Below are 23,867 nucleotides of genomic sequence, written 5' to 3' on the forward strand. Positions count from 1 at the left end.
TTTGTTCTTCATGGGTGTGCAAGAAAGTCCAGTTCTTGGGTGGAATATAATATTACACACTTGTTCACCTAGCCCCTTTTAGTAACAGAATAACAGAATATTTTAACTGTTATATTTTTGTTTCTTGCAGAACATCATATTGAAAGTGCCTTGGATGGGTTGTGAAGATGATGACAGTAAAATTGGATTAAAAAGGTTCAGTTACTGTGAATTCTACTGTTGTATGTGTGCCACACCCATCACTGTTTTCATACTTCAGCTATGATCATAGTACTGGCAACAGTGAAGAAGATTGAGGTGCCACTGGACATGGTAGATGAGGAAACTATGTCCCACTGCCGTTTAACATCTTCTTCTGCAAGATGAAATTTCACTATGTGCATGGATCTGCTGTCACGTTGTCCAGCGATAAACAACATGCCACACGGACGGACACCCACTTCTGTAATGGCATCGTGTTTGGACACCAGCCCATCAGTATCGGTAAGAAATACTGCATAGAGCTTTCCTGCATTATAGCATGGAGTGGTGCTATTCGAATAGGACTGACGACGATCAATCCGGTAACTCTGAACCAGGATGATATTCCCAAGTATGCGTTTCCCGATCTCATGAGAAAGGAAGGCTACTGGGTGAGATCACTCAATGAGAGTCTGGTGTCTCCGGGAGCGAGGCTGACGTTCTACGTGACGTCGGCTGGCCAGCTACAACTGTTTGTGGATGGGGACCACAAGGGGGCGCTGCTCGCCAACCTGCCCACAAACCAGCCGCTGTGGCTAATTCTCGACATCTACGGCAACACAAACGGTGCCAAGTTTGTTAAACCAGGTATTTTATGAGGGTTTTGTTTTTTGTTAGTTTTTGAAGTAATGAAGTTTTACATGCTCCACATCACGTGTATTTATCTGTAGTTTTATACATATACATACAGGGTTCTGCTTGGGAATATTTTAGTTATGGAAATAACAAATATGTTGCTGCACATGAGGCATGGTGCTGCACCATGCTAAAACAAGCTAGAGAAAACACTAGTACGTTTTGTCAAATTTAAGTCCAATATGACCATACGCAAACCACATATCTTGCCCTAGTTTCCATTCCAGTTACCGTTATCGGAAACCAGTCCACACACAGCTGTGTATAGCATTATGTTAAATTAATTTTGATTGGCTGATATCCAGATTACTGGCCAATCGCTTGCTGGAACCTGGCGCTTCATCAGTATTATTTGACATGTGCATCGTCTTTGCAAAGCATGGAGTTCTTAAAGGGACATGTCCTAGTTTTTAAACACTAAGGTATATTTTTGACCATTATAGCCGGGTTTTTTGGGAGTTTTTTTATTGTCCCCAGAAACATAAGCAAGGTCAAGGTTGGGGCCTTGAATCATTGCTATACATAGTATTGTTGTATATACATAAACGATACATAATTAAAGCTATACACTCGTATATAAAGCACTTATTAAACAATATGTGTATACATATGCATGTGCGAGAGAGAGAGACAGAGAGACAGACACGGACGTGTGGAGTAACAGGGATGAAGCCGAAGATAGACGAAAGGGAACACAAACGGCGCGAGCCGTATGCACACATACATAGTATTCAATATTAAGATGAAACAGATAGGCTTAACATGATACTGTAAAACAGGATATTAGCAATGCAAAAGCCTTACATAACTGAAGAGGAAATATTCTGGAGACTAGGAAGAAGAGTACTAGAAATAGAAACAAAGAGTGAGAGAAAAAGAAGAAGAAAAAAATAAGATCAATGCGATCTTAAAAAGAAAAGAAATTAGAAAGTCGAGATACGTTTTCCGAACTGGCGATATTTTGCATAAAAGTATGTTTATTAGCATATTCGTATATTTTGTTATTAATAAGTTTATACATGAATTTATACAATTTGTTTGAGGAACTGCTGCCAAGGTTCCCACTGATCATCAAAGTCTTTATACAGGCAATTTTTATAAAATATATATTTTTCAATCTGTATTTTATCAATAATGAATCTTAGCATTGCGTTTTTATTTTATCTGATCTTTTGTAATTTCGTTCTATATATATAATACTTAATATTAATAATGAACCAATTAATAAAACAATGCTTTTTTGTTATGATACCAAATAAAACCATGTTTTTATCCAACTGAAATTTTTCACCTTTTTTTAATGCCCATTCTTCTACTGCTTTCTATAGGACAGTAACTTTAGAGCACTCATAAAATAAGTGTTCCAGTGTTTCTGGCATAAGATGGCAAAATCGCAAATATTAGAATCAACATATTTTATTTTATTTAGAAATATATTTGTAGCTGTTTTGAATGGTAGAGCATAATACTTTCCCCATACTTGTGAAGTGAAGTCAAACCCCAATACTGAATATCTTTTTTGGGATGTAGGAACTATTGTAGTGCGATTTAATATTGCGTATATTTGCTTATTTAGGTTTGTATCTTTTAAAAATAGTTTTATTTTAAACGGAAGAATTGGGTTGCAAACAGTGTTAAAACTATGGTTGTTTGATTTTCTTGTTTTACAGATATATAATTTAATGGCTCTGATTAAAGAAGCATATTCTAAAAAATTGGATTGTACTTGATAATTTGTTATGAAAGTATTGTAATTCATTAATGTCCCCTTTTCGTCTATTTGATCTTGAATAAATATTATGCTTTTTGCAAATACTTCATATAAAAAAAAGGTTTGCCGTTTTTTTTTTTAATTTTGCTATTGTACCAAATGTTTAGGCTCATTACATCTTCATTATTATCAGGCATTTTTTTCTGTTGAATGGTAAGCCAGCTTTGTAACACATCTTTCCAAAAATTATTTTTAATTGTTGTTATTTTTAGCTGAATATAATTATAGCCGTTTTTGATAACTGAAATCATACATTACTTAGAATTTATAGTTTAGATGATCAATTTCTGTACATTCGAAGTGTTTTTGGTCATCCTGGTGGTTTTAATGTCACAAAATGCATTTCTCATATTTTAAAAAACACGTGTGTCTGAGAAGAAACAGTTATGGAGTCGTGTTTTAGTCCAATTTTAGAGGGTATTTCACCATTTCAAAGTCACAGATTCATGTTTCACTCAATTTTAACTTTATCCAAATGTGTTTCAGGTTTGTAGATTAACTAAACTTAGTGTTAATGTTCATGGGTTGAAACTAGGGTATGGCCCTTTAACAGATGAATTTGAAAATCCATCTGCAAAGTACAAGTCTGCCATGTGACGTTTTTTTTTCAAGTTCCTCATTTATTATGAGCACGGTAATAGAAAAGTTTGTCAAAATAAGACAGTGTGTCAGACATGCAAGTCCGTAATTAATTAAATGGCAACCAGTGGCAGATCCTGAAAATCCATTTAGGGCGGGCTCCACTGACATGAGATGGAATGCCAAGGGAACTTTGGGGGAGATTTGGAATCCTCAAAAAATTCAAATTAATATACAATAAAATGATATGAGATTCACCTCTGGCAACACAACAAATATTTCGTCACACACTACTCGCCATCACCCACCATTGCTCGACTCCCCTGATCCTACGAAACGTAAAACAGACTCAAGTACATCAAATGACCGACAGTTTAATTCAACACACGAACATATTTTTTAAAACAAATAATTCAACACAGCTGTGAACCATTTATGGTTGTTTTCTTTGCAATCGTCAGAAATATTATAAGTCTGAATTTATTTTCATTGTTTGTGATCTATTATTAATACAATAATCATTTTCTAGACCAACAATTCAGCATTTTTTTATTGTAAATTTAATATCGCGATACTTATCGTATCGTGAGGTGAATATCATGATACGTATCTTATCGCAACCCTACTGTATCGTTACACCCCTAGTACATTGTATTGATATATTAGTAATTTTATTATGTACATATGGTGGTAACACAAAATGGGACGGAAAGGAATATGCTCTGATATTTTGTAAGGGACAATTTGGTCTTTGTATTAAACAATGCAGTCTTTGCACTGAAAATGCCACCTGTGCCTCAACCCATACATGTGTACGCCTTTTTATCTCGGAGTACTTTATTACTTCATTTGTCATAAAGATGGAAAGGTTACATGATAAATAATGTTTGTACGTGTACATGTGTGCACTTTGTAGACGATGCACCAAAGGAAATCACAGCTCGTGGTCCCAAGGCGATAGAAGCGTATGAGAAGTCGTGTCAGTCGGGGACACAGTCAGTGTACCGCACTCGGCTCATGCTGGTGGGAAAAGACAGAGTCGGAAAAACAAGCTTGAAGAAGTCACTCACTGGTCAATGGTTGGTATCTTCAACACGAAAATATATCATTTTCAGGAATTCTCTTAAATATTTTAGTTAGTGATATCAAAAACTGTTCCTGTCATTGTTGTTTAATGGAAATCTCACAGTAACCCCCTACTTTACAAGATCCTGAAACGTTTTTCAGGTGTATTTTTGAAAAACAAATTCTCATAGTCATTACATGAGCATGAACACCATACATGTATGTGTATCAAATAAGGTTGAGAATTGTTTTATTCCGCAAATGAGTTCCATGTATTTTGTTTGGCACAATTATCTTTTGCTACTAGAAAAATAACTTTAAAAAATGTACAATTACAAAGAATAGATCTGGGCCCATGCTTATAAAACTTTTAGAGACCAGACTCAATCTCTAATGACGTCACACACATACAATTTGCATGGTGTTGTCATGACATTAGTTTCTCAGACTATTAGAGTGTCGAGTTTAGACTCTAAAAGTTTTATAAGCACCTGGGCCCATATTTTCGAAGCCATCTTAGCCCTACGAAATCGTAAAACCATCGTAGGGTGTGACGTCACTACAGCACACGCCATAGTGACGTCATAGCTTACGATGATTTTACGATTTTGTAGGCTAAGATTGCTTCGAAAATACGGTCCCAGGCCATGTACATTTCTTTTTTAATTGTTCTGTATCTTGAACTTCACTTACTCAGATGTATTAATCTTCTTTTTTCTTTTCTTTTTTCCTATTGTTTTTCAGTCAAATTGCCAGTGATGAGAGAACCGATGGAATTGACCTGTCTGCATCCTGTTCTTATAACCTCAATAACAGGTCATCCTGGAAACTGGCCATCAAGGGATACAGTACAGAGAAAGAAGAAACAGAAGATGACAAAAAGAATTTAGGAATTTTGGGTAAACCATGATTAAGACATTTAATGTATAGTTGTTAATTTTTGGTGTTAATCAGTTAATAACTGATGGTGAATTTTTATGGTTTTTTAATTTTGCTGTAAGTAATGTGAACATGTGTTATTTAGGTAAACAAAAACAGTTGGTCTTGAATTTTTAAAATGTGGATGGGATGTAGAGCTCTCAGTGGTAGAGCACCTGTCTGAGATGCGATGAGTCTTAGGATCAAACTTTCTCAGTGGACTCCACGTTGTTTTGTTATTCCAAGCAGTGACCCATATCTGCTACATGAAAGACCATGACATGTACAGTCCTAATCCTGTCTATGGAGAAAATGCATATGAAAGATCCCTTGCTGCATTCTGGTAAAAGTAGCCTATATGGTGACCTGATATCAAAATAAACACTAAATAGCAGTAGTATAAAACATCTCTTTCCTGTTTATTGTTTAATTTCACTGTTGACTTCACATGAAAATATCATTTTGTGACTTAGTAATGACACGCAAGGATTTTACACCTGAGTACCTTTTCACAGTAACAAATAGTGATGTTATGGAATGACATGTTTATTTTACTCCAGGTGGTTCGGATGGAATTGAAGAAGAATATCATAAAGCCCTTGCAACCAACATTGTTCAGGAACTGTTATTTCAAAAACGACAAGTAGAAAGTGCTACGAAATCTCCCAGTCCTGTAAAGAGCACATCAGCAGCTAGCATTGATGGAAGAAAGTTAAAGGTAATTATTCAAAGTTGATAATAATTTGGTTTGTCGTTTTCTGTTTGGAGTTGCATTTTGAGGAAAAGTAAATCACCTATGAGAGTTCAGTTTAAACTATGCAAAATGTCATTTGCTTCAAATGATTAAAACCTAGATCACATGATGTGACTCAATTGGACGGTCATGTTGCGTCATCAACCATTCACACTATACAATGGCTGTCATCTGCATCTGAACATGTTGGGCCGACTAAAAATCAGTTGAATTGTGTCACATTTTATAGCGTGATCTAGGCTTAAAATAATAAGTTTCTTAATAAAACAACTTAAATAAAAACATTTTTAAAATTTCTTGATAAAATAAGGGATTTAATTTTTCAGGCTCTTTGTGATTATGAATATACAATTAAACATGTTGAAGGGTTGCATCTGTTAACCATGAGCATTCAACTGAGGTCATAGGATCGATTGTTCTTGATGGACAAATGTTTCATGGTCCCAACAGGTGGTATTGTGGTATGTGCTGTCCAGTCTATGGGAAATTGTATGTAAAAGTTGCTTTGCTTTTTGGTAGGAGTATCCCACGTGACAGCAACAGGTTTTTTCTTCTCATTTTCTTGTTCAAGTGTTGAAATAACCGTATGTTAGACATGAGATAACCATAGTTTAAAGATGCCTGTTATTTCTATTATTTACATCCTATTTTGTACAATTCACTTGTATTACACAGCTCAAACTTCAAAATCTGTCACCTACAGCAAGTTTGAAATAATTACTGTTTATTAAAATAACACACAGACCCATTTTTGAAACATTGTTTATCATATAAATATAAGAATTCCCTCATTCGGCTATTGATGATAAAAAAACTGTAAAATAATTTTGAAGGACTGTTTGAAAAAAGCTAAACTAATACATTTAAATAGTGTTTTCATTCTAAAATAAACTTTTTGAGAAGAATTTCTGATATAGAATTCACACAAATGTGGAAAATATATGAAATATTATGAGTTTATAAAAGAAAAATCTGCAATAAATAAATACCTTGAAACTACATTGAGGTATAGTGACTTTTAATTTGCCAGTCGTTCATTGTCCTGAAAAAGCCTTAAACATATTGTCAGACCTCTCCATCTAAGGGGAGCTATCAGTCCTACTCCCATTTACTCCACAGAGACTTAGTTTAAGGAGAGTATTTTTTAACTCTCCTTGACATGAATTTTTATGTGGTCAACGTGGTAATATCTTTGGCTCCCTTTAATCTAAGTTAGGGGAGCAATTAATCACTCCCCTCACATTTGTTTCACAGCAAGTTTTTTTTATAATATACTCTTATTATATTATAGATTCATATTTAGATTTTTTCTATGAATTTATATAAAGAATTGCTTGCTTGCATGTTAATCGTTAGGACCTCAGGATATCCTTTTCCTCTAAGTGCATGGTGTGTCATGGTCTGAATCAATATTTTGTGGATGTATGTGTACATGTAGTTGTAGATCAGATCAAGAGTGAGTTAATGAGTACAAAGATAGTGCAGTAAGCTTTTATGTTGCAGGAGATGCGTATTGATTTTTTTTATCACTGTCATATGCTAGAATATATGTTGTTACTTAATTACATTCACCTCAGCTTCTTGATGTTTGGCATTTGGCTTTGCCATTCAGACCGGCCTCGGTGGCGTCGTGGCAGGCCATCGGTCTACAGGCTGGTAGGTACTGGGTTCGGATCCCAGTCGAGGCATGGGATTTTTAATCCAGATACCGACTCCAAACCCTGAGTGAGTGCTCCGCAAGGCTCAATGGGTAGGTGTAAACCACTTGCACCAACCAGTGATCCATAACTGGTTCAACAAAGGCCATGGTTTGTGCTATCCTGCCTGTGGGAAGCGCAAATAAAAGATCCCTTGCTGCCTGTCGTAAAAAGAGTAGCCTATGTGGCGACAGCGGGTTTCCTCTAAAAACAGTGTCAGAATGACCATATGTTTGACGTCCAATAGCCGGTGATAAGATAAAAAAATCAATGTGCTCTAGCGGCGTCGTTAAATAAAACAAACTTTACTTTACTTTTTGCCATTCAGAAAGCGAGATATAGATTTAACATTTCTCAACAGTGATAACAGCATCAACATTTAAATTTAGGCAAGATATACATGTAGGTTTTTCTGGGGCTTTTTGCATGGAAGATGACATAACTTATTGCATTTGACAGAAAGGTTTTACCTTTTTGCATGGAAGATGACATAACTTATTGCATTTGACAGAAAGGTTTTACTTTTGTGACTGATGGTGGAATCACATTAGCATTTAGACAATAGGATTTAAACCCTGACAATGTTGCAATCGTCTGGGGACAATAAATGTCAAATGAAATAAAAATACTTAAAATATATAACTACTGGATACATAAGCCTTAGGGTTAATATATACTAGTATTTAAAAACTTTTTTTGTTTTAGTTTTGTATTTAGATGAGATATTTATTGTGTATATTTATATACATTTTCGACAAATATGACAGTGTCAAATTTTGCCTTTAGGCAGATAGGTAAGATATAGATTTAGTTTTTTCTTCACAGCTTAGGTATCAAAGTGTTAACCTTTTGCTGTTAGATTGATTTAATTAAATAACCATGAGTCTTACATTGATAATGAAATGTTCAACATTCATGATTATAGCCTCAAGATAAACGAAAGTCATCCATCACTAAGGTGTTGAATCATAATGTTGTTGAGAATGTGACGATCCCTCCCGATTTGATGAGTGACATTCCCATCCGAGTGGTGGAGCTGGTGCAGGAGATGTTGAACAATGCTGGCGGTACGACCAAGTCACACTCGGACGACCAAGAGAACACCAACAGATGTCACAATGCTGGCGGTACGACCAAGTCACACTCGGACGACCAAGAGAACACCAACAGATGTCACAATGTTGTGCTCAATATCTGGGATTTTGCAGGCCAAGCTGTTTATTACACCACTCATCAAGTGAGTATTACACCACTCATCAAGTGAGTATTACACCACTCATTAAGTATTGCACCACTCTTCAACTGAGTATTACACCACTCTTCAACTGAGTATTACACCACTCATTAAGTGAGTATTACATCACTTTTCAAGTTAGTATTACACCACTCATCAAGTGAGTATTTCACCACTCATCAAGTGAGTATTATACTACTCAAGTGAGTATTACACCACTCTTCAAGTATTACACCATTCATTAAGTGAGTATTACACCACTCTTCAAGTTAGTATTACACCACTCGTCAAGTGAGTATTTCACCACTCATCAAGTGAGTATTACACCACTCATCAAGTGAGTATTATACTACTCAAGTGAGTATTACACCACTCATCAAGTGAGTACTACACCACTCATCAAGTGAGTATTATACCACTCATCAAGTGAGCAAACTTATTTCATTAATTATTACTAAATTACAGAGGCATTAAAAGGACACACCCTAGTTACGGCTATTTGTTAACCATTACGGCGTTGTTTTTCGCTATTAAACCCCATTTTTCACAAATAAAATTGCACTTTACTTATATTTTATTGTTTAGAATACACATTTCCATTCATCTGAAGTGCTTTTTGGTAATCCTGATGTTTGTAAAACCACGAAATGCATTTTTTGCATTTTTTCACAAGACGTGCTGTCGAGAAAAAAACGTTAAGCAAGCGAGGTCCAATCTATTTTTAGAGGGAATCTTCCTGTGTAAACGTCACAGATGTTGGTATACCACATGACCGTTATCATTTTGGTTCGGTTTGTTTTCTCGTGCACGGTTCGCGCAATCAACATCCGATTTGTTGTTGTTCATTTGTGAGATTTTTCTTCACAGTTCGTGAACATTTTCAGTAACAATAAAGTTCAGACAAGTAAGTGTGTCAATACAAAATGTTACTAACCCTTAAAACCAATAATTTTGCTAAGTCTTACGATATCTGGAGAGGGGATACAACCAGGACAGAACAGTTGGAACATGTCCAGGAGAGGTGAAAAGAACGCACCCCAAGTCTGTGCGCACTCTGTGAAATTTGTCGTGACGTAGGCATTGTTGTGCTTCGAGTGACATCTACCGGTGACATCAGAATACTAACTTTCAAAATTATTTCAAGCAATTGGGACATGGGGATTCCCAAGGTATTTATCGATATAAAACCTGCTTTTTCACTCCATTTGATAAAAACGTGATCTAAGTGTGTTACAGGTTAGTAGATTAACCGAATTATAATTTATTTTCACTGGATGGAACTAGGGTGTGCGGCTTTAAGTCCCATTTAATTTTCAATTTATACAAATCGTGAAGTGCAGATCATGATATAAGCAATCCTTTGGGAACTAAGTGGATTTTCCCCCCTTTTCAACCAATGCCCAAAGGAATAAATTAATGAATGAATGTTTAATGACACCCCAGCACAAAAAACACATCAGCTATTGGGTGTCGCAAAAGGTAAAGTATGTTAAAGGAAAGCACGCATAAAATATTTCTTCTTGTTGTTTGAAATGAGTAACATGTAACACTTTTCATTCTCACACTAAAACTATTAGTATGTTTTGCAATGGAATGTTAAATACAAGCATCTGTTGTTTTAGAATGTTGTTTTGATTTTGATTAGCAACATTTGCTATCAGTTTGCAAATTTATTAGCAACTAGTATTTAACATTACCGAATTGAGTAGAGATCTCTGAAACTTGCATAGCAAATGGGGACACAGCACTGAACAAAATGTTTGCTGCTAAACTGATATATACATGTACATGGTTGTTGTACCTTCATGTAGGATGTGTTGGTGTGTCTATAAGACACGACCCATCTTTGGCAGCTATACATACACGTAGTAGCAATAGATTAAACTGGGATCGGATTAAGTGTAATTACATCTGTTGTAAAGGTATAATCTTTCACATGGTAGTCCTCTTTAATCTAGGTCTTTTGTGTGTGTGGCTTTTAATCAGTGTTCGCGATCTTACATTTCTAAGACATCATCGTTGGAGATTTTAATATTGAGATATCTATTATACTGTTACACTATTATACTGTTACACTGTTAGATGTCTGATGAAGGCATCATAAAAATAGTTGATATTAAAGGCTAACTTTACAATGGAATGATGAACAATAAGCTGTCCAGTTTAAATTCAGTTTACTGAATGCAATTTTTTCCCAGAAACAAATAAAAAGTGTTATTGTTACTTTTGCTTTCATGTAAGTGCTGCAAAGCTTCTTACAAAATACTTAAACAAAACATTCCAAGGTTTATCCAATAAACAAGGACGCCTTATAAGTGACGTCATTCTACCTGTATGTTTTCAGTGTGTACCATACACTCTAGAGGAAATCACATGAATTACATCACCATTCAAGAGAACATTATATGAATTAAGTCGCTATTGGTCATTTTTAATGCAGGATTTTTAATAATTTATGGAAAATTGAAATAAGCCTTTATTCGAAATGAAAACAAATATATATATGTCTTCTTCTTGTATTTGACTACAACTTGGCAAAATATTGTTTGTCTGGTTTTAACTTTAATTTAGTATGAAGTTAACCTATAAGTTACCTTGAGTAAATAAATTAAAGAAAGAAAGAAAAAAAAGAAAGAAAATAAATTCATTTTATTTTTTTAATTAAACAGCAAAACATACTAACTACCTATTAAATAATTACAAAAGCAATAAATAAGTAAAACAGTCACTATTATTGTTACACAAAAGCAAACAGTAGTATCAGTAACTGACTTACTTTCTCCATGTTCTGTACAGGTAATGAACTCTTTGTTTTCTTCAGGTGTTCCTTACATCAAGAGCTGTATATGTGATTGTCTTCAAACTTAATGATGACCTTACGAAGAATGATGAAGAATGTAAAATACAGGTTAGACTGTCTTCCTTTCAGTTTTGTCTCACCTTTATACGGTGAGGTACGGGTATTGCTTTTCTGATGCTGACCGTGGCAATGATGGTGCCAAGTTTTTAGTTTAGCTCCATTTCTCACAAATTTTAAGATAGAGATAAACAAAACATGGTTTATAGAACATGAAGAAGAAGGAATATTTTATTTAACTACGCTCTCAACACATTTTTATTTTACGGTGATATGACGTCAGACACAGTCAGAGAGAAAGGAAACCCACTGTCATCACTTCATGGTCACCACTTTATATTTGCACATATGGATGTTCATGTTGATTTATTTATTTTTATTATTTATATAACATGCATTGAGGTGAGCATCTATGAATGCAACTATCAGCAACACCAAATAAGCTTATTGTATGCTAGACATTTATTTATGAAAATTCTTGTTTTTTATTTTTAAATTAATGTAAACTACACTATTTAATATAAATGTTATTTAAACCAAATGCATTGTTAAAAAAAATCATTTATTTTTTTCCCATAGACTGATCATGAAGAAGATCTGTCGGTGTTGGAGTACATGGATTTCTGGATGAGATCCATCCACAGCCACGCCGCCGAAAACACCCGCAACAGTGTGGACAATACCAAACTGTCACCGCCCATCTTCATTGTGGGAACCCATCGAAGCAGTCTGCACCCAGATGTCCGCACACAGAATGAGTTGGTTAGTGTTTCTCTGACGAGGGGATAAAATAGATCAACTTTGAGTATTCCCCATCACCACCCTCAAACAAAACAAAATTATAATTTAAGAAAAACAAAATTGAATACTTTTGAAATATATACTAATTTACATTGTTAAGACTCGCAAGAAGTCTAGTAAATCGATTTGAAATTTCCACATTTTGACCACAAAAATGTCTGGGGGAAATATATATTAATTTTATAAATTCCTTAAGAATGGAGTTTTTTTTTTAATGAAATATGTTTACATCAACCAATCAAGAGCCTTCCAACAGTGAAATTTAGTTTTTAATCAAATAACACATACATATTAGTACATAGATTGAAGAATGGAGAAGAAAAAATACTGTAGACTTTAATTTTAAAACCGACGTATGGTAAGAAATAACGATGATCCTGATAACCTGTATTGTTTGATCTATGTTTTCCCAGGTCGAAGCCAAGTTCAGTGAGCTGAGGAAGTTTATTACTGGCAAGCCATATGCTCAGCACATTGTGACACCATTTTTTGCTGTGGAAAATAATTATGAATTGGGAGAAGATCCACAGGTAACCTAATTATTCTATTAATGGCCTTTTCCATGTACATGACTTCTGCTGTTTTGCTGACAGGTTGCTGTCTTGTGATGTCATCTTGATCAGTGCAATTTAGAAAGTTAAGCAGAATCAGGTGTTTGATTGAGATAAATAATGTGAACAAAATGAAAGATCAGTAGACATGAAAAGGTAGAGAAAAGTGTTTGTTAATGATGAAGACGGTTCCTGTTCATGTTCTTTGATATAAAAAAAAAACCTCAAATAACTCCCTGGTTTTTAAGCTGCAGCAAACTTTGCAGGATTTTTTTTTTCCAAGGTCATTTTCAATTCTGGGCATTTCCTTTTTTTGGTGTTGCCTTTACTAAAAAAAGAAGTTTGTTTTGTTTAACGACACCACTAGAGCACATTGATTTATTAATCTTTTATATGCACCATCTCACAAACAGGATAGCACATACCTTTGAGATACCAGTGGTGGTGCATTGGCTGGAACGAGAAATAGCCCAATGGGCCCACTGACAGGGTGCCTTTACAAGTAAATAGGATAGATATAGGTATTACTTTTCCAGTGGTAGTTTCGTATTTAGCTAAACATAAAGTTTTGTGTCTCCATTTCTCAAAAACTATAAGTCCTTGATCAATGAAAATTGCTTCATAAGTGCACCTATGGATGTCCATTTACTTTGAAAACAACAAAAAACAAACATGCACTGAGATAAAACATGTATGGATACAATAGTCAGCAACTTTGAACAAATTTATGGTAAGCGATACATTTAATTCTGTGGAATTAGTTTTATTATATCTTGCCAGTACATATTGCAGTCTTACAGATTTTATGAAAACAGCTTTTCATTTTTTGGATGAAATTTTGTAAAATTGTGATGTACCATATTTTTCGGCATATAAGCCGCTACTTTTTTACTGTGAATTGCAAGGTGCGGTTTATAAAATGGTGCTGTTTATTTATGAATTTTACGGTAACCGCTGTGCATATAAACCAGAACTTTTATTTTGTTCATTCTCATAATAATAATATAGCATACCAAATGACTGGGACTGAAGTATTACATTGGAATGGCTCTTTATTAATAGTCTAGTCAGGCTAGAAACAATACATCGCTTGTGTATTGTTATACTTACAGTTTCAAAAATGGACTCGTCTGCAAACTTTCTTTGTTTGATTTCTATAACATTTATTGTTAGTAGTGCATCAGATGTGTTTGTCAGATGTTCTAAAATGAAGTAACTTTCCTCATATTATACAAAGCAGTGTTGTTATACTTTGTAGCAAACACACTTAACTTGCATGTTCGATACTTCAGATAAGAAGCCAGTGGCAGCCTAAACAATGTCATGTGATACAATTACAATGTCATGGCCATTTATGGCCAATTGCAAAAGCCGGACCTTAACACAGACATCAAAAGTTTCTTGATATCTTTAATGCCACAGTATCTCACCTGTTTGTAATGTTTTTAATTAATATATCAAAATTTAAGTTTAGTACGAAGCTTGCGAATTAAAATCACATAATCGGAGTACCTGAAATGTTTGTATTAAATGTCGACATGTCCAATCTAATTAGTCCGCTAATTTATACAGAGCATAACGTTGTAATGTATTTCATAATATTACATGTAATTATACATATATAATTTTCGGCAAATATATATATATATATATATATATATATTTTAAAGGCCGTCGAAACTGTAAACGATCGATAGGAGTGTGCTTAGTTTCGGTTCACTACCACTCCAGCTTGACCCGACCGTTTGAATATGTAATTTTTGCACACGGCATGCTAGTTAGGTTACAGAGAAACGTGTGTTTTGCAATCGAGTGAGTAGATCAACTAATGCAAGATTATGAAATTAACATTATCAAGTTCGTGTTCATATTTTCGTAACAATAGCGGGGTTTGTCAACGGTGTTTTGTTTACGAAACTTTCCCATTAGGTGAAATGAAACTGAAAGCAACACAATCAACAATTATTTATTATTTGAATTTAAGGGAGAATGGATCTCTTTATTATTATTAAATACAAACAATAATTAACTGTAATTAAGATTGTGGCTTTATTTTAACTGCGGCTTATTTAAAGGTCGGAACTTGGTCTGAAAACAAGGGGTGCGGTTTATACACCAGTGCGTATAATAAGCCAGAAAATACGGTATACAGAAATATTTTCTTTACCGACTAAATTAATGATGTATGTTAGAAACTGTTATTTTAGATTGATCGCCTCAGAGAAGAGATTGAGAAGGTATCTCATGGGGAGCCGTACATGGGGGAGCAGATTCCTATCAAGTGGTTAAAGTTTGAACAAGAGATTGTTCAGTTAGCAGATGAAGGAACAAACTTTGCAACTTATGATCAGGTGATTAAATTACAGCCTGAGATTTGTTTTTACCAAAAATAAGTGAAAAAATACAGCCTGTATACATGACGAATGAATCAGCAAGCATAAAACTATATGCATTCATTGGCAGAAGTATAATAAACTGTCAGTCCATGAGTCAAGAAAAAACTTACCCAACAAAGAGACTTAAGTAATAAAGTTAATGTTAAAATGTGACATCAATAGGCTTGTTAAGTAAGCCGCTAACCAGTAATTTTCATCATCTACCATATTTTAGACACCATATAACAGTTAATTAAATGGTGCTGAGACTCCATTAAATAATTATTCTTTTTCTTTCCTGTAAACTTAAATCCTAGGGAACATGTTTTAATAAAAGATCCTTTTTTAAATAAAGTATTGTACCATTTATCTTGCAGATGTCTGAAATTGCTCACAACCACGACATAATATCCCTAGATGAAGTGCAGACGATGCTGGAGTTCTATCACGCCCTCGGCGTGGTCATTCACTATGGCGCTCTGAGCACCCCCAGCAGTGTCTTACAGGACACGGTGGTCTTAAAACCCCAGTGGCTCATTGACATGTTCAAACGCATCATCACCACAGACGAACCACACGATAAGGTTTGTTGGGCATTTACTTTGTGGTTACAGTGATAACATCCGGGCCCCGTTCCACGAAGCGATTTTAGCCCTATGATAACCTTAAATGAATAGTAACTTAATGCACTTAAGGTGATCTTAGCGCTAAGATTGCTTCGTGGTATGGGGCCCTGAGTTCAAGCCTACCTGAGCAAAATGTTATTTGAGAATATTTGCTCAGCTGTTGGCTCATAGCAATTTCAGTACAAACAATGGGCTAAGTGCTCAACTAGTTTACTTATGACTGTCTCAGTGACTTCATTCTGACACAATTTTCAAGTTTCCATTGGTCAATAGATTAATTCAACTCAGCTGATTGTTCATGTAGCCCACACATGGTGAGATTTTTGCCACAAGTGGCCTAAAAATCTCAAACATGATAGATATTTTTCTCACAACCAGCAAAGCAAAAAATAGCAAAATTGCCCGCACACCAGAGCTGTCAGCTGAGTAAAACATCTCAGGTAACTTTTTGCTTAGCTAATAGCTCTCATGTGTGGTAGACTTTAGGCTGGTAGGTTTTTGATTTGCTTTCCAGAATCAGAGTGAGTTTTAGCAGCAGTGGGGATGTATAAAGCCCCGGACTTGTATCACAATAACCACTAAACAATTCCTTTTTTTAATAGCTTTATTTCTGCATATTTTCTGTGATTATGACTTGAGTTGGCTTAGTTTTATTTGTGTACTTGTTTTCAGTGATGGCTAGAATAAATACTACATTGATTGTTGTTGCTATTTTCTGCCTTGATGTCGTTGTCTCAGTGTAGTGCTATGTTTCAGTGATGGATAGAATAAATACTACATTGATTGTTGTTGCTATTTTCTGCCTTGATGTCGTTGTCTCAGTGTAGTGCTATGTTTCAGTGATGGATAGAATAAATACTACATTGATTGTTGTTGCTATTTTCTGCCTTGATGTCGTTGTCTCAGTGTAGTGCTATGTTTCAGTGATGGATAGAATAAATACTACATTGATTGTTGTTGCTATTTTCTGCCTTGATGTCGTTGTCTCAGTGTAGTGCTATGTTTCAGTGATGGATAGAATAAATACTACATTGATTGTTGTTGCTATTTTCTGCCTTGATGTCGTTGTCTCAGTGTAGTGCTATGTTTCAGTGATGGATAGAATAAATACTACATTGATTGTTGTTGCTATTTTCTGCCTTGATGTCGTTGTCTCAGTGTAGTGCTATGTTTCAGTGATGGATAGAATAAATACTACATTGATTGTTGTTGCTATTTTCTGCCTTGATGTCGTTGTCTCAGTGTAGTGCTATGTTTCAGTGATGGCTAGAATAAATACTACATTGATTGTTGTTGCTATTTTCTGCCTTGATGTCGTTGTCTCAGTGTAGTGCTATGTTTCAGTGATGGATAGAATAAATACTACATTGATTGTTGTTGCTATTTTCTGCCTTGATGTCGTTGTCTCAGTGTAGTGCTATGTTTCAGTGATGGATAGAATAAATACTACATTGATTGTTGTTGCTATTTTCTGCCTTGATGTCGTTGTCTCAGTGTAGTGCTATGTTTCAGTGATGGATAGAATAAATACTACATTGATTGTTGTTGCTATTTTCTGCCTTGATGTCGTTGTCTCAGTGTAGTGCTATGTTTCAGTGATGGATAGAATAAATACTACATTGATTGTTGTTGCTATTTTCTGCCATGCTGACTTGTCGTTGTCTCGGTGTAGTGCTATGTTTCAGTGATGGATAGAATAAATACTACATTGATTGTTGTTGCTATTTTCTGCCTTGATGTCGTTGTCTCAGTGTAGTGCTATGTTTCAGTGATGGCTAGAATAAATACTACATTGATTGTTGTTGCTATTTTCTGCCTTGATGTCGTTGTCTCAGTGTAGTGCTATGTTTCAGTGATGGATAGAATAAATACTACATTGATTGTTGTTGCTATTTTCTGCCATGCTGACTTGTCGTTGCCTCAGTGTAGCTGTGTGTTTCAGTGGAACCTGCTGTCTGACAAGTGGGACGAGCTGCTGGAGACAGGCGTGCTGGAGGAACCACTCATCGACAAACTGTGGGAAGACGCGCTTGGCCAGAAACATCTTCTCCTCAAACTGATGGAGACCTTCGACCTCATATCGGAGAGACTGCCGCCTCAAGGACTGGTACGTAACATAACAACATCTTTAAACTGGGGCTCACTGCCACCGCAAGGACTGGTACATAACATAACAACAACTCTAAACCGGGACTCACTGCCACTGCAAGGACTGGTACATAACATAAGATAACAGCAGCTCTAAACCGGGGCTCACTGCCGCCGCAAGGACTGGTACGTAACATAACAACAGCTCTAAACCAGGGCTCACTGCCACCGCAAGGACTGGTACATAACATAAGATAACAGCAGCTCTAAACCAGGGCTCACTGCCGCCGCAAGGACTGGTACGTAACATAACATAACAGCAGCTCTAAACCGGGACTCACTGCAGCCGCAAGGACTGGTATGTAACATAACAAACACTCTAAACCAGGGCTCACTGCAGCCGAAAGGACTGGTACGTAACATAACATAACAGCAGCTCTAAACCGGGGCTCACTGCCACCGCAAGGACTGGTACATAACATAACATAACAGCAGCTCTAAACCGGGGCTCACTGCAGCCGCAAGGACTGGTACGTAACATAACAAATACTCTAAACCAGGGCTCACTGCCACCGCAAGGACTGGTACATAACATAAGATAACAGCAGCTCTAAACCGGGATTAACTGCCGCTGCAAGGACTGGTACGTAACATAACATAACAGCAGCTCTAAACCGGGGCTCACTGCAGCCGCAAGGACTGGTACGTAACATAACAAACACTCTAAACCAGGGCTCACTGCAGCCGCAAGGACTGGTACGTAACATAACATAACAGCAGCTCTAAACCGGGGCTCACTGCCACCGCAAGGACTGGTACATAACATAACATAACAGCAGCTCTAAACCGGGGCTCACTGCCGCTGCAAGGACTGGTACGTAACATAACATAACAACAACAGCTCTAAACCGGGGCTCACTGCCGCCACAAGGACTGGTACGTAACATAACAAACACTCTAAACCAGGGCTCACTGCAGCCGCAAGGACTGGTACGTAACATAACATAACAAACACTCTAAACCAGTGCTCACTGCAGCCGCAAGGACTGGTACGTAACATAACATAACAAACACTCTAAACCAGGGCTCACTGCTGCCGCAAGGACTGGTACGTAACATAACAAACACTCTAAACCAGGGCTCACTGCAGCCGCAAGGACTGGTACGTAACATAACATAACAAACACTCTAAACCAGGGCTCACTGCCGCCGCAAGGACTGGTACGTAACGTAACAAACACTCTAAACCAGGGCTCACTGCAGCCGCAAGGACTGGTACGTAACATAACATAACAAACACTCTAAACCAGGGCTCACTGCCGCCGCAAGGACTGGTACGTAACATAACAAACACTCTAAACCAGGGCTCACTGCCGCTGCAAGGACTGGTACGTAACATAACATAACAAACACTCTAAACCAGGGCTCACTGCCGCTGCAAGGACTGGTACGTAACATAACAAACACTCTAAACCAGGGCTCACTGCCGCTGCAAGGACTGGTACGTAACATAAGAACAGCTCTAAACCAGGGCTCACTGCCGCCACAAGGACTGGTACAGAACATAACATAACAAACACTCTAAACTGGGGCTCACTGCCGCCGCGAGGACTGGTACGTAACATAACAACAGCTCTAAACCAGGGCTCACTGCCGCCGCAAGGACTGGTACGTAACATAACAAACACTCTTAACCAAGGCTCACTGCCGCCACAAGGACTGGTACGTAACATAACAAACACTCTAAACCGGGGCTCACTGCCGCCGCGAGGACTGGTACGTAACATAACAAACACTCTAAACCAGGGCTTACTGCCGCTGCAAGGACTGGTACGTAACATAAACACTCTAAACCGGGACTCACTGCCGCCGCAAGGACTGGTACGTAACATAACAACAGCTCTAAACCAGGGCTCACTGTCGCCACAAGGACTGGTACGTAACATAACAACAGCTCTAAACCAGGGCTCACTGCCGCCGCAAGGACTGGTACGTAACATAACAACAGCTCTAAACCAGGGCTCATTGCTGCCGCAAGGACTGGTACGTAACATATCAACAGCTCTAAACCAGGGCTCACTGCCGCCGCAAGGACTGGTATGTAACATAACAACAGCTCTTAACCATGGCTCACTGCCGCCGTGAGGACTGGTACATAACATAACAACAGCTCTAAACTGGGGCTCTTTTTACCGGAATTCTTTCAAAACTGGATGCTTTGTTCACAGACCGTTTATAAATATTTTACATCAAGTAACCTCTCTTAAACTGGATTCCCCTTAAAAGTAGACTGTTTGCTTTATCAGTCTGTGTCCGTTTAGAGGGGTTTTACTGTACCATATCTTCACTGTATTGACAAACACATTTAAGTACAGTTAATATTATTTCTTAAAAACTGAAATATTAATTAAAAAAATTACTTTAGCCTCCCAATAACCCTCACCACCATCACCACCACCACCACCACCACCACCCTCACCACTTCCCTCAGCACCACCCTCACTACCGCTCTCACCACCACCCTCACCACTTCCCTCAGCACCACCCTCACTACCGCTCTCACCACCACCCTCACCACTTCCCTCAGCACCACCCTCACTACCGCTCTCACCACCACCCTCACCACTGCCCTCAGCACCACCCTCACTACCGCTCTCACCACCACCCTCACCACTGCCCTCAGCACCACCCTCACCACCGCCCTCACCACCACCAGCACCACCACCACCCTCACCACTGCCCTCAGCACCACCCTCACTACCGCTCTCACCACCATCCTCACCACCGCCCTCACCACCACCAGCACCACCACCACCCTCACCACTTCCCTCAGCACCACCCTCACTACCGCTCTCACCACCACCCTCACCACTTCCCTCAGCACCACCCTCACTACCGCTCTCACCACCACCCTCACCACTTCCCTCAGCACCACCCTCACTACCGCTCTCACCACCATCCTCACCACCGCCCTCACCACCACCAGCACCACCACCACCCTCACCACTTCCCTCAGCACCACCCTCACTACCGCTCTCACCACCGCCCTCACCACTTCCCTCAGCACCACCCTCACTACCGCTCTCACCACCATCCTCACCACTTCCCTCAGCACCACCCTCACTACCGCTCTCACCACCACCCTCACCACTGCCCTCAGCACCACCCTCACTACCGCTCTCACCACTTCCCTCAGCACCACCCTCACTACCGCTCTCACCACCACCAGCACCACCACCACCCTCACCACTTCCCTCAGCACCACCCTCACTACCGCTCTCACCACCACCCTCACCACTTCCCTCAGCACCACCCTCACTACCGCTCTCACCACCATCCTCACCACTTCCCTCAGCACCACCCTCACTACCGCTCTCACCACCACCCTCACCACTGCCCTCAGCACCACCCTCACTACCGCTCTCACCACCACCCTCACCACGTCCCTCAGCACCACCCTCACTACCGCTCTCACCACCATCCTCACCACTTCCCTCAGCACCACCCTCACTACCGCTCTCACCACCACCCTCACCACTTCCCTCAGCACCACCCTCACTACCGCTCTCACCACCATCCTCACCACTTCCCTCAGCACCACCCTCACTACCGCTCTCACCACCACCCTCACCACTTCCCTCAGCACCACCCTCACTACCGCTCTCACCACCATCCTCACCACCGCCCTCACCACCACCAGCACCACCACCACCCTCACCACTTCCCTCAGCACCATCCTCACCACCAGCACCACCACCACCCTCACCACCACCAGTAGCAGCAGCAGCACCACCACCCTCACCACCACCAGCAGCAGCACCACCACCACCCTCACCACCACCAGCAGCAGCACCACCACCACCCTCACCACCACCACCATCACCATCACCATCACCATCACCACCACTATTATATTGTATCCTAGTAAAATAGACTGGTTCCTAGTACAGTTCCCTGTAGACAAACATTTGTTAGTCATAAGACTTAAGTTAGTAATGAATTAATTTATTAGTTTCAGCAGGTATATGTGTGAAATTAGTACTGCTACAGTGTGTTAAGTCAATATTATGGTGTTTCTTAACTTTATGGTTTGAAGCATTACATGAGTAACGTTTTAACGGGTGTTAAGCTGAATGTGTGTTTGCATGTCTTATTAGAAGAGTAGATAATAACCATCTGTGTTTGTATTGAAATACCCAAATTATCATGTGCACTAATTGACTCTTTTTGCAGACTAAGAGCTATTATGTGCCGATGTGTCTAAGAAAGTGTCAGGACAAACGAAGACTGTATTCTCCATTTGAAAATGATGCTGTCTTCTATTTGGACTTCAGTGGATTTTTGCCAGGTATTTTTCGTTTGCCTCTTAGATTTGATATACATACATACGTACGTACGTACGTACGTACATACATACATACATATATATATTTAAAGTAAAAGTTTTACTGACATTTTTATAATTTGAGTTTATGGGTCATTAATTGGTTTAGTACTCATTTAATTGAAGAACTGATAGCTTTTGAGAAAAATAGCAAATTTTGATTATTCATATAAAAGTATGAAAATCAGTTCTGTTTTATTGGAAACATATTTTAAAATACATTTAAATAATAAGAAAAAAGAATTAATATGTGATTTTAAAATGTTTATGATGATATGGATTTTAACATTTTCAGATGGCTTGTTTTTTCGTATTCTAACGCGTACTGTGAGATGGTCACAGGACAATGGAGGACGTGACCTTCACCTTTTCCGCAGGGTTGCCCGGTTTTACCTTGATTCGGATCACGACTTCGTGTTGGAACTTGCTCCACGGTGCTACCAGAGAATAAAAGTAACTCTTTTTAAATGGAACCTTTTTATATGGTTTTTTTATCAATTTACCGGCCTCGGTGGCGTCGTGGCAGGCCATCGGTCTACAGGCTGGTAGGTACTGGGTTCGGATCCCAGTCAAGGCATGGCATTTTTAATCCAGATACCGACTCCAAACCCTGAGTGAGTGCTCCGCAAGGCTCAATGGGTAGGTGTAAACCACTTGCATCGACCAGTGATCCATAACTGGTTCAACAAAGGCCATGGTTTGTGCTATCCTGCCTGTGGGAAGTGCAAATAAAAGATCCCTTGCTGCTAATCGGAAGAGTAGCCCATGTAATGGCGACAGCGGGTTTCCTCTCAAAATCTGTGTGGTCCTTAACCATATGTCTGATGCCATATAACCGTAAATAAAATGTGTTGAGTGCGTCGTTAAATAACACATTTCTTTCTTTCTTTTATCAATTTAGTTTTAAATGAGCTATCTAGAAATTAGTAAATATTCTTAAATCATTTTTCTTTACTCGACTGAAAAGCTGACTGAGTGGTAGATGTTTTAGCAAACTAGCTCATTGACAACATAAATTAACATTGCTATCTCAATGTGTCTCTTAAGGAAAATCTAAGAAATTATACTTAACCAGAATAGCTGTGGGGATTCGAACCACGGATCCTATATATAAGAGATCAGTGCTCTACCAACTGAGCTAATAGGAAATCCCTCTAGCTACTGCAACTCTATACCAACACTTGCCCCAGTTTCCTAGATATGTACCCTTTATGTTTGGCAAAAAATGCATTTGGAGCTATACAAACACATTTTATTTGCCAATATAAATAATGTAAGCAAGAATCTGTGT

At 38.2% G+C, this 23,867-nt stretch overlaps 1 protein-coding gene across 1 annotated transcript in view; it reads left to right on the top strand.

Annotated features, from left to right (window-relative positions):
* Nucleotides 1-23,867, top strand: part of LOC121376383 — a 51,586-nt gene that overhangs the window by 13,639 nt on the left and 14,080 nt on the right. The window contains exons 2-14 of the mRNA XM_041504232.1: nt 131-828; nt 4,143-4,305; nt 5,036-5,190; nt 5,770-5,927; nt 8,586-8,897; nt 11,716-11,802; nt 12,331-12,513; nt 12,966-13,082; nt 15,311-15,454; nt 15,856-16,062; nt 18,047-18,211; nt 22,426-22,540; nt 22,872-23,029. Of these exons, the coding sequence (XP_041360166.1) occupies nt 363-828; nt 4,143-4,305; nt 5,036-5,190; nt 5,770-5,927; nt 8,586-8,897; nt 11,716-11,802; nt 12,331-12,513; nt 12,966-13,082; nt 15,311-15,454; nt 15,856-16,062; nt 18,047-18,211; nt 22,426-22,540; nt 22,872-23,029 (2,430 nt within the window). The 5' untranslated portion in view covers nt 131-362. The remainder of the gene's footprint in view (nt 1-130; nt 829-4,142; nt 4,306-5,035; nt 5,191-5,769; nt 5,928-8,585; nt 8,898-11,715; nt 11,803-12,330; nt 12,514-12,965; nt 13,083-15,310; nt 15,455-15,855; nt 16,063-18,046; nt 18,212-22,425; nt 22,541-22,871; nt 23,030-23,867) is intronic.

This window comes from Gigantopelta aegis, chromosome 6 (genome assembly GCF_016097555.1).
Source record: "Gigantopelta aegis isolate Gae_Host chromosome 6, Gae_host_genome, whole genome shotgun sequence".
In the NCBI taxonomy this organism is placed as follows: Eukaryota; Metazoa; Mollusca; class Gastropoda; order Neomphalida; family Peltospiridae; genus Gigantopelta; species Gigantopelta aegis.